This window comes from Salvelinus alpinus, chromosome 18 (genome assembly GCF_045679555.1).
Source record: "Salvelinus alpinus chromosome 18, SLU_Salpinus.1, whole genome shotgun sequence".
Lineage (NCBI taxonomy): Eukaryota > Metazoa > Chordata > Actinopteri > Salmoniformes > Salmonidae > Salvelinus > Salvelinus alpinus.
Genome location: NC_092103.1, coordinates 4,796,015 through 4,807,019, shown reverse-complemented (window position 1 = coordinate 4,807,019; position 11,005 = coordinate 4,796,015). Strand labels below are relative to the sequence as shown.

Genomic DNA, 11,005 nt, shown 5'->3' with positions numbered 1-11,005 from the left:
ATGTTTCTGTGCTTTTAATTTTTTTGGTTCAACATTTCAAAATAATGATCAATGACAGGAGTGGTATTCAGTCTGCATAGATGACACTTTTTTTTTTCTTTTTTTTTTCTTTTTTTTTTGCTACCCAAGACCACTTCTTTTTACTGGCGTTCGAGTAAGCTATTGTGCAAAGTAAACAAGTTATTACTCAAGTGACTTAATTTACTCCTGTTGTGTGTTGTTGGGGCACCATGTCCAAGCCTACGAATGATGACAGTTGTTTGTTTGGGGTGTTGACTTATCAAATTCACAGCTTTCCAAAACATCCGCAATAATTATTCAAAATGGTTACATTGTACCGGTAGGTAACACTTCGCGTATGTGTTGCATACTGGTTACATATCAGCGGCGACCGAAACTAGGTGCCCCCTACACTCCTGTCTTCCAATCAGAGGGTCGCTATTTTCCATGACGTATGTTACCACTCGTACTAAAGAAGGCCAAAAAAGAAAAAAAAGAAAGCGGAAAACAGTCAGTAGCTACGCTAGCGGGCGTACTTTTAGACGGAGCCCTTAGTATCTCAGGAAGGGGAACGGAGAGTCTGCCAGGACTTTTGGTACAGCGAACAACCAACAGAGCAAAAACACTCGTTCTGAAGGTAAGTTAAACGCCCGTAAAAAAATACTTGTCAACTAGGTTGCGCGTTATGAAAAGCAAAGTATTGTTGATGTTTAACGAACGTTACTGCCTGAGTCTTTGAAAGAGGGTATCGATAACGGTAGCTAATGAGCTAGTTTTAAACAAATTTAAGATGTATTTTAACGTTATACAGGTCCGTCAAAGCTATTTAAACCTAGTTTCATTACTTTACGATTACACAATAAGGGTCCATGGCTAGCTAAATACAGTTATTTACTTTTTCCCCAATAAATGAGGGGTTAAGTTACGCTAGCTAACGTTAGCTAGCTGTTTATTTGGGGGGGGGTCAAACTATTTATATATTTTTTATTACATAGAAGGGTTAACTTCACCGCGGAAAACAATTGTTAGCAAGTAGGACTTATCGTCCAAAGGCTTCCCATGAGCCAGCGCCGACCTAAAACGGCAACTATCTGATTCCGTATTCGTCGTCGATGGTTAGCTAAGCTAGCTTGAGTGTGATGTGGATCAACTCGAGGCCACCTGCTCAACCTTCGAATATTTTACATGGTTAAAGTACCTAAAGTCTGTTCAAATTGACATTCGTCTTATTTGACGGTCGCTACAGATGTGTTGGTATACGTCAATTATTGGAAGAACTACATTTGTTCATGTTGAATTGACAAAACAGGAACAAAAGGAAAAGACAAAGCGCTAACCTTAGCTAGCTAACGGTAATCAGCGTGACTTGGATGAACCACATTTCACTAGTTATCTTGCTGGATCATAGTAATAATTACTGCTGTATGATCATTTGTAGTTAGCTGAACAGCTATCACGACGTTGTTTGCTAGTACAGTGATGCTAGGCTTACTTAGATGTCGGAATTACAATCTTCACTAGCTACGTAGCCTAGCGTGACTCAGTGGATTTAAAGAGCAGTTGAGGCCTCTACTCTAGCTCTACTGGTACTGCACCGTCTGACTCGTTCCCCGGAACTGTTGTCCCAGCTAGCTTGCCAGTCTGTGGGGGGGATTTATTACATAGATATTGATAGATCCATTGTAGTTTTGTATAACATTGTCAGTTGATTAATGGGGGGCTCATCAGTATTGCAGACAGCACATATGATTTTGAAAAGGGATGGATGGGACTGTTGGCTTATAATGTAGCTACCTAGCAACACACGGGTTATATATATAAGGCAAAGCCACCGCTCTTGTCAATACAATTCAAGGCGTGTGTGTGGCATTGCAGCCTGTATGTTAACATTGCAACATTTACCATATCTCAGTCAAACCTTGAGCGCCCTCCACACGTTTCTGTAGAAATAAATTACGAACGGACCCGTCTCACTGTGCAGGCGTTAAGGTTTGGTGACGTAACCAAACGTTAGTGGGGCTTCCAGGGTTGCCTATAAATAGTGTAGCGAGGTCGTGTGAGTGCGCCTTTGAGATCAGCCTGTCACATTGCACCCTTGTGACAGGCGAAAGCTAATACCCCGTCCAAGCGAGTTTGGGACAGCAAAAAACACTGCAGTCAGCAGGCATACACGTGATGGGGCGATTGAAGTGCCTTTCTGGGGGAAACCTCTGACGCATTTCGCTAGAAAGCGTGGCATGGACTTGTGAATCTCCCCCCTGCGCGGCGCCCCTCGGTTCCTAGAAGACTGATACAGGTGCCTCAGCACTTGCTTTTCGTTGGCTACGGTTAAGCTAATGGAAACTGGCTACTTCATTTGGGGTATTCATCAACCTGCCTTAAGACTGTCTTACTGTACCACTATCCCAGTTGTTTGTAGCTGATCAGAACGCTCTGGGTTGGGGAAAGGTTCACACACCAGTCTGTTCATCTCTGGACGTGATAGTGAGTGATGCAACCAGAAGGACTGGTTGCTTCTTGCCAATGATTGAACACTGTTTCCACATCCCGCCATCTGTTTAGACCCCTGTCTTGTCTGTTGACCTTGTTGACGATAACCAGGCAGGCAGCCACACATTTACTGTGATGAACTCACCAGTGGTGCTATCAAGGTTTAAATTATAACTAGATCTAAACCCCAACTGATAAACATAGTGCTCAAAGAGTGACTAACAGATGGTGCTGAAATGGATGTTGTAAAAAATAAAATAAAATACCTACAGACAGCGAGGCTATTAAATCCCTGGGATTATCAAATCTCTGCTTTAGAGAACTTTAATGTGTCTCCAAATAAAGCCTCTGTGAGCGAGCTGAGTTGAACCCATAGTTAGAGGGCCCTAGTGCCCAAAAGCCTGCTTTAGCATGGGCAGCGCCATTGAGGACTTTCACCATTTTAAGTAGTTAACTGAAGGAAATTATACTCACGAGGAAACATTCCATAACTACAGATTGCGGTAAATCGCCATCCCTTACTTAATAAGGGTTGGGCGATACTACGATGTAATTGGAAATCAACAATGTTTGATGACATCGTGATGTGACGGAAGCAAGTTAAATTTTTAACAGACTCTAGTTTAGCTTGTTTTAACATGGCTGGCACAGCTGGAGTCGGGCAGCGCACAACAGGCAACATGCCAAATGACCTACCTATTATTTTTTGCCATAGTCTATTTTAATGAATGTATATGTTGCCAAAAGCTGTGCAGAATGTCAGAAATTTTCTCTCACCTCTTCAATGTCGGATAATCATGGGCCTTTTGCAGCGGACACTCCATTGTCTGGCTTCTTACGTTCCCTTTTTCCCCCAATCGTCATTCTATTTGAATGTGACTTGTTGGCTTAAGCATATAGCCTACTCTTTCATGATCAACCTTCAAATGAATCTATGAAGCCAGTAACAGAGTCTCTCAAAGTTTTATGTTTGTGAATAGCCTAAATAAATACATGGTACAGTAATATTGACAGAGCGAGAACCATCTATTACAAAATGGATTAATCGAATGAGAAGTTTTAAGCAAACCATATGCATTTCTGGCCTTCACCTGACCAAAGCTTTAGGAATTACAATTTTTTTGCTGCTGGAAAATCCCTCCTTGCAAACCAAACAGTCAATACTATAGGCCTACACCAGGCTACTGTCAATAGCACTTCCAGTACATGTTACTTGTACAAGTTAAACATATAAACAAATTTTTATATTATTGTCGAAGGGTTTATTCATAGCCTTGAATTGAGCAAAGGGCATTGCATAAGCGCCCACAGCAGCGCTTTCGATAAGTGGGACTAAAACCCTTCTGCCTATTTTTATTTTAGCTATATCTTACGAAAAGGTTTCTGACAAGGACAAGCATGTTAACTTTTTCTGGCTTTAACCACCTAGAGTCGATTGACGCACTGGTGCGGACTACCAAATTCTCTGAAATGACATTGGAGGCAGCTTATAGTAGAGAAATGAACATTCAATTCTCTGGCAACAGCTCTGGTTGACATTCCTGCAGTCAGCATTCCATTTGTACGTTCCCTCAACTTGAGACATCGGTGGCATTGTGCTGTGACACAACTGCACATTTTAGAGTGGCTTTTAATTGTCAAAAGGTGCACCTGTGTAATGATCATGCTGTTTAATCAGCTTCTTGATATGCCACACCTGTCAGGTGGATGGATTATCTTGAAACAAGGGACCAACACTTTACATGTTGCGTTTTATATTTTTGTTCAGTGTGTCTGTGTCTAGAACTTTCTTTTATCTCCTAGATGTAAGCTAAACACTTAAACCTTGTTTCTTATGATTTTGCCATTTATGAATGTGTCATTCAATGCATTTCTCTGGGCTATAGTAGTAGGCCAAATTCAATATTTTATTTATACCCAAAGAGGTCCTAAAATCTAATTGCTAAATGATCCATAATATGACCATCTTAAAACACTAATTAATAGACTGTGATTGGGGAGTGTTGATTGAGTCTGAGCTCATCACGCAGTTCTGTTCTCGGCTAGCTTTTTGGAGAGCACACCATTGATAGCTCGACGGACACCAAATACTCTGTCAGTGTTGGCCTTTTCCTGCTTAATAGAATTGTTTGTAACATTGAGATTATGGCCGAAACAGTTCAGCCATGGCCATTTCAACGACGTTAGCGCCATTATCAGTTGTGATGCAGGATTCCAGACAAGCACAACTACTTTATACCTGTTCAAACAAGACTCTAGGTGGCAGTGTGCATGCACCCTTTCAGGTTGTTTGCCAACGTAGTCTTAGTAGTAGTAGTACTCTTAGTAGTAGTCTTAGTTCAAAGTCAAAAGGAAGATGGCCTCACTGGCGACGCTGTGCTCTGACGCCGTAATGGGACAATGGTTGGATATCTATGGTTACCTGAATTAAGTGGCAGTGATTTTTTATTTATTTATGGAGGCAAGCAGCTCCATGCTGCAAGCAGCTCCATGCTGCAAGCAGCTCCATGCTGCTCTGAGAATGCTGGAGTAGTCATGTTGCTTCTTGGGTTGTGGGTTCAGTATCTTCTATTGGCAGAGGTCGCATTAGCGTTCAGAAATCTGCATTTTCAAAACTCTAAACCAGTAAAAAAAAAACTTTTGACCGGGGTTTTATATTGAAAGTCTTGTTTAAAAAAATATATATATATATATGTATTCCCATTTTCTAATGAGTCTCTATTTTGATTATGTCCAGGACAATTCAATCAGCAGAGATGGCACAGGAGACCAATCAGAGCCAGGCGCCCATGCTTTGTGCCACCGGCTGTGGTTTCTTTGGAAACCCCAGGACCAGTGGCATGTGCTCTGTCTGCTATAAGGACCACCTGACCAGACAGAACAATGGAGTGAGCCCCCTGAGTGCAATGGGTAAGATCTGCCTTTCCTCCATAATTGGTTTTGTTCACCTTTATCTGTTTGAGAAGCAGATGCCTTACAACTCCATGTTTTTGCAGTCAGTGCATTTTTTCTTAGTAAATCTGATCATGTATTGTCTCATTTAGGTGGCAGTGTGTCCAGTAGCCCCACAATGGAGACCTCGACCATCCAGAGAATTGAGGCCTCCTTGAATAATGCTGCTGAGGCTGAAGCTGCCAGGTGAGGGTCTGTTGCTACTCTGAGATGACCATGGAAACCATTCTTTAAGACCAAGTCTCACCAAATGACTCACTTCTCTTGCACCACGTTTGTTATATCATTACATCTGAATGAGATGGCTAGTATGAAGTGGAGGATTTCTTTAGCCTATAGCACCTGTTCTCTTTCTCTCACTGTAGTGGGGCAGCAGCTCTTCCTGTTACCCAACAGATGACCGAGATGAGCATTTCCTGTGAAGAGGAAGGAGCGTCGCCTAAAGCAGAGCTTGCAGAACCTGGTGCGTGTCTGATTCATATGGGTGTTCAGTGCTTCATTTGGGGGGGGGGTCACGTGAGTGGTTACAGGCCTGTGATGGGAGGTGGTTGTGAATAGTCTCTGGGCTCTGTGTTGTTTTGAGGTCTTATTTTTCTGGTCTTTCCAGTGGTCACTCAGCCCACCGCCTCAGCTTCCCCTCCCAGTGCTGCCGGCAGTGACGAATCCAAATCACCCGACCCCGCCAAACCGAAAAAGAACAGGTGCTTCATGTGCCGCAAGAAGGTTGGCCTTACAGGTGAGGACAAACAATCCAGTACTGAATAACATTGTTGCTTATTCAGTCAGACCTCAGTCAAGACTGTGGCTTATGTGGCTCTCTATGATTGAGTATAGGATACACTGCAGAGGTGATATGAGCTGGGTCTATTAGTGTGATTGACTCACTGTGCCTTTTTGCTCTGTCAGGTTTTGACTGCCGCTGTGGGAACCTGTTCTGTGGACTCCACCGTTATTCAGACAAGCACAACTGCCCGTATGACTACAAAGCCGATGCTGCCGCCAAGATCCGCAAGGAGAACCCTGTGGTGGTGGCCGACAAGATCCAGAGAATATAAGACCTTCTCTCACTTTGACCTTGAACACTTGGAGTGATTGGCAAAAGAAAAGGACTCGCACTTGACCTGCGTTCTAAAGGACTAGTTTTTTTTACAGTATGGGGGAATCCAGTTGTCTGCAGTGCATGAACGATCACATTTTCTTCAGTTTTTTTGTCTGTCTGAGCTTACGATTTTAGAAAAAAATTATGACAAAAGAAGAACCAAAAGAATCTCAAAAAAATATTCAGCAGACTAGGACACTCTTTTCCAGGGACGCCTGGACTTGGCTTAATTCTTAGTGTTTTTTGGGAATCTGATTGTTGTCAAGTAGGCAGTCTGATGTGTTGTGGTTGTCATGAGTTTACTACTTTGACTCTCTGTATTTATGAGATTTTTGGAGGAGAGGGAGGACGTTGTAGCCTATGAGACTGTTACAGCCCCGACCGGATCAGTCCATTTATATGTACTACCAGACATGTTTGTTTCTGTGCTGTATGGGGCCTCAATTCAGGGGAGACCCCCAAGCACATTCTCTATTGTGAGATCAGATGTGAAGAATGACTTTAACAAATGAAGTCTTTTATTTTTTTTATCACCTAAAGAACAACCTGTTCAAGATGCTTATGAAATGATCATCCGGTATGAATGGTGAAAGCGGCACTGACACTTGGAGGATGGATGTGTTCTGTTCCAGCCCTATAGGTTCTCATCAGATTCATCTGAATCAAACAGAATATCAGTGTAGTCATACAAGCCTGCTCCACTGGTTCATTCTTCCTGCAATGTGTGCTGCACTAAAAACCATTGCTTAGGTTTACTTGTATCCGTTAAAGATGGGTTTTCTAAAAAGTATTTAGGTCTGATGCTGTGATGTAATGTGTATTTGAAGGGGAAACTTGGCGCTGCCTTTGTCTGGCTGGATGGGAGACTGGCGGAAGACCGTTCACTTCCTGCAATTGAGATCGGGTCATGTGACCCCAAACTGTTGTCATGTGACAGTGCTGATGCCCATTCTGTGATCTTTTTTGAGGATATGGGATGTTTTGCTTGGGTTGTTGTATCAATGACAAATAGCCTAAATTAACCAGATTGCTGAGGTTGGAAGGGTTAGGTCCACTAATCTTTTGATCAATATTTCCCAGAAAATGTGTGATATATTTCTGATTTATATTGTGTAGTGCGAATCACATGCTGTATTAAACACATGTCTAATGTATGCCATTTCCTGGATGGATGGATGGTGGCTGAGTATTGTGTGTGCAAGTACTTGTGTTCCTCAGTAGTCAGAACTGATCCAGTGGACTCTTTTTTTGTGTGTCTGGCTGCTCAGCTCTAGTCTCTCGGTAGGGCTGTGAGATTTCACCTTTTCATTTGAACCCTTTTTAGTTATGCAAGTTTGTACAAACCATCTTTATATTTATGTACCGCACATATAATCTTGTTACCCAACATTACAGAAAAATTGTACCATGTAAATAAAAATTATGTACAGAGATATAGAATCATGTACTCTGTGGCAATTTATTTAACTCATCGTGGCTTGAGAGTTACCTGTCTAACAGAACGCAGGGTGTTTTTTTAACTTCCTGTTGAATGAGGGAAAGCTCGGTTTGTTTTGAGTATCAACTGTTCTATTGAAAAAGTTGTTACTAGCTAGCTACCTTGTTTTTTGGGGTCCCGCGATGCGGTTGGCGTCAGCAGCGGTCTCCGCAACTATCTGTCCAGGGATCCTGCCAAACAAGGAGCTGCTTGGCATAGCAGCTGGGCTAGCTGCCTATCAAGCTAGTGGGGTTTTCTTGACTTGAATGCAGCCTGCGACGCGATTATCCCTTGTAGCTGGGATAGCGGATTGTCCCGGGTTTGTGTCTGTCTAGATCCCTGCTGTTTCAATCTTCCTTGTGACCTGCCCTTTCTGGAACTGCGAGGAGTAACAGCGTACCCTACGTTGCTACCATGACAAATACCAAAGCCAGTGGGAGTACCGTTGAGGACCGTGGTGTCTATCACCGGTGAATTATATTTTTAAACGAACAAAAATACACTGCTCAAAAAAATAAAGGGAACACTAAAATAACACATCCTAGATCTGAATGAATGAAATATTCTTTTTAAATACTTTTTTCTTTACATAGTTGAATGTGCTGACAACAAAATCACACAAAAATGATCAATGGAAATCAAATTCATCAACCCATGGAGGTCTGGATTTGGAGTCACACTCAAAATTAAAGTGGAAAACCACACTACAGGCTGATCCAACTTTGATGTAATGTCCTTAAAACAAGTCAAAATGAGGCTCAGTCGTGTGTGTGGCCTCCACGTGCCTGTATGACCTCCCTACAACGCCTGGGCATGCTCCTGATGAGGTGGCGGATGGTCTCCTGAGGGATCTCCCCCCCAGACCTGGACTAAAGCATCTGCCAACTCCTGGACAGTCTGTGGTGCAACGTGGCGTTGGTGGATGGAGCGAGACATGTCCCAGGTGTGCTCAATTGGATTCAGGTCTGGGGAACGGGCGGGCCAGTCCATAGCATCAATGCCTTCCTCTTGCAGGAACTGCTGACACACTCCAGCCACATGAGGTCTAGCATTGTCTTGCATTAGGAGGAACCCAGGGCCAACCGCACCAGCATATGGTCTCACAAGGGGTCTGAGGATCTCATCTCGGTACCTAATGGCAGTCAGGCTACCTCTGGCGAGCACATGGAGGGCTGTGCGGCCCCCCAAAGAAATGCCACCCCACACCATGACTGACCCACCGCCAAACCGGTCATGCTGGAGGATGTTGCAGGCAGCAGAACGTTCTCCACGGCGTCTCCAGACTCTGTCACGTCTGTCACATGTGCTCATGTGCTCAGTGTGAACCTGCTTTCATCTGTGAAGAGCACAGTGCGCCAGTGGCGAATTTGTCATTCTTGGTGTTCTCTGGCAAATGCCAAACGTCCTGCACGGTGTTGGGCTGTAAGCACAACCCCCACCTGTGGATGTCGGGCCCTCATACTACCCTCATGGAGTCTGTTTCTGACCGTTTGAGCAGACACATGCACATTTGTGGCCTGCTGGAGGTCATTTTGCAGGGCTCTGGCAGTGCTCCACCTGCTCCTCCTTGCACAAAGGCGGAGGTAGCGTTCCTGCTGCTGGGTTGTTGCCCTCCTACGGCCTCCTCCACGTCTCCTGATGTACTGGTCTGTCTCCTGGTAGCGCCTCCATGCTCTGGACACTACGCTGACAGACACAGCAAACCTTCTTGCCACAGCTCGCATTGATGTGCCATCCTGGATGAGCTGCACTACCTGAGCCACTTGTGTGGGTTGTAGACTCCGTCTCATGCTACCACTAGAGTGAAAGCACCGCCAGCATTCAAAAGTGACCAAAACATCAGCCAGGAAGCATAGGAACTGAGAAGTGGTCTGTGGTCACCACCTGCAGAACCACTCCTTTATTGGGGGTGTGTTGCTAATTGCCTATAATTTCCACCTTTTGTCTATTCCATTTGCACAACAGCATGTGAAATTTATTGTCAATCAGTGTTGCTTCCTAAGTGGACAGTTTGATTTCACAGAAGTGTGATTGACTTGGAGTTACATTGTGTTGTTTAAGTGTTCCCTTTATTTTTTTGAGCAGTGTAGTTCTACAACCAGTTGTTACAACAAGAAAATGTCTTCAAGTGTTGTCCAAATACTGGTGGATTCAACTAATAAAATAATCAACTACCTGAGGGGTACAGGACCTGAAGAACAGTTTGCAGTTCTCCCAAGGTCAGCTCGATGAGTTTAAACAAAACTGCAAGGTGACAGCAATCTGTAAGTCATTGAGAGAGGAAATCAGTTCTGTATGTGAATCCATGATTACAATGACTGAGAAATCAGATTCTTGAGGGACAATCAAGGTGGAACAACATTGTTGGGGAAGGAATTGCAGAATCTCCACATGAGACCTGGATGGAGTCTGAGGACAAAGTGAGGGAAATTATCTCGAAGAAACTGAAGATGGATCACAGGAAGATTTGAGGTGGAGCGCACCCACAGGACTGGAAAACCCATCACCAGCCCAGGTGACAGGCCCAGGTCGATAGTGGTCAAGTTCCTGAGGTTCAAGGACAAGACAGCTGTTCTGGAAAGTGCCAAGAACTCGAGAGGAACGTACATCTTCCTCAACGAGGACTATCCTGCAGCTGTGCGCCAGAAGAGGAAAGAACTTATCCCAGCCATGAAAGCTGCCAGAGCACTTGGTGACATTGCTTACATCTGCTATGACAGGCTCATTGTCCTCCCTCCCAAAAGCCTGGAATGGATGAGGGAGCCAAGCCTATGGGTTCGTAGCTTCAACCCCGCAGCACACGAACACACTTACCAACACCAACTGATTAATCGACTGCTGCATGTTTTATTTTTTGCTCTTTTCCATGTTATGTCTATCACTGGTATGCTACCCAGGAAAGGGCTGAAAATAGCCCATATTGACAATATATGTAGCCTTAGAAACAAGGTTCATGAAATCAATAACTTGCTAACATCAGATAACAT

At 43.8% G+C, this 11,005-nt stretch overlaps 1 protein-coding gene across 1 annotated transcript; it reads left to right on the top strand.

The window, feature by feature from the left end:
- The first annotated feature begins 491 nt into the window (after positions 1 to 491).
- On the top strand, positions 492 to 7,981 carry LOC139543570 (AN1-type zinc finger protein 5-like). The gene is made up of 6 exons (XM_071349764.1): positions 492 to 637; positions 5,228 to 5,400; positions 5,535 to 5,628; positions 5,808 to 5,905; positions 6,050 to 6,178; positions 6,349 to 7,981. Exons 2-6 carry the CDS (start codon positions 5,247 to 5,249, stop codon positions 6,495 to 6,497), a joined length of 624 nt encoding a protein of 207 aa, XP_071205865.1. The 5' UTR covers positions 492 to 637; positions 5,228 to 5,246; the 3' UTR covers positions 6,498 to 7,981.
- The last annotated feature ends 3,024 nt before the right edge of the window (positions 7,982 to 11,005 follow it).

What these genes read in the sequence shown, in the direction of transcription:
- LOC139543570 (XM_071349764.1), top strand. Translation starts at nt 5,247, where the DNA reads ATGGCACAGGAGACCAATCAGAGCCAGGCGCCCATGCTTTGTGCCACC. An exon ending in GAGCCCCCTGAGTGCAATGG is followed by an intron (nt 5,401 to 5,534) that starts GTAAGATCTGCC and finishes TGTCTCATTTAG; the next exon opens with GTGGCAGTGTGTCCAGTAGC. An exon ending in AGCAGAGCTTGCAGAACCTG is followed by an intron (nt 5,906 to 6,049) that starts GTGCGTGTCTGA and finishes TGGTCTTTCCAG; the next exon opens with TGGTCACTCAGCCCACCGCC.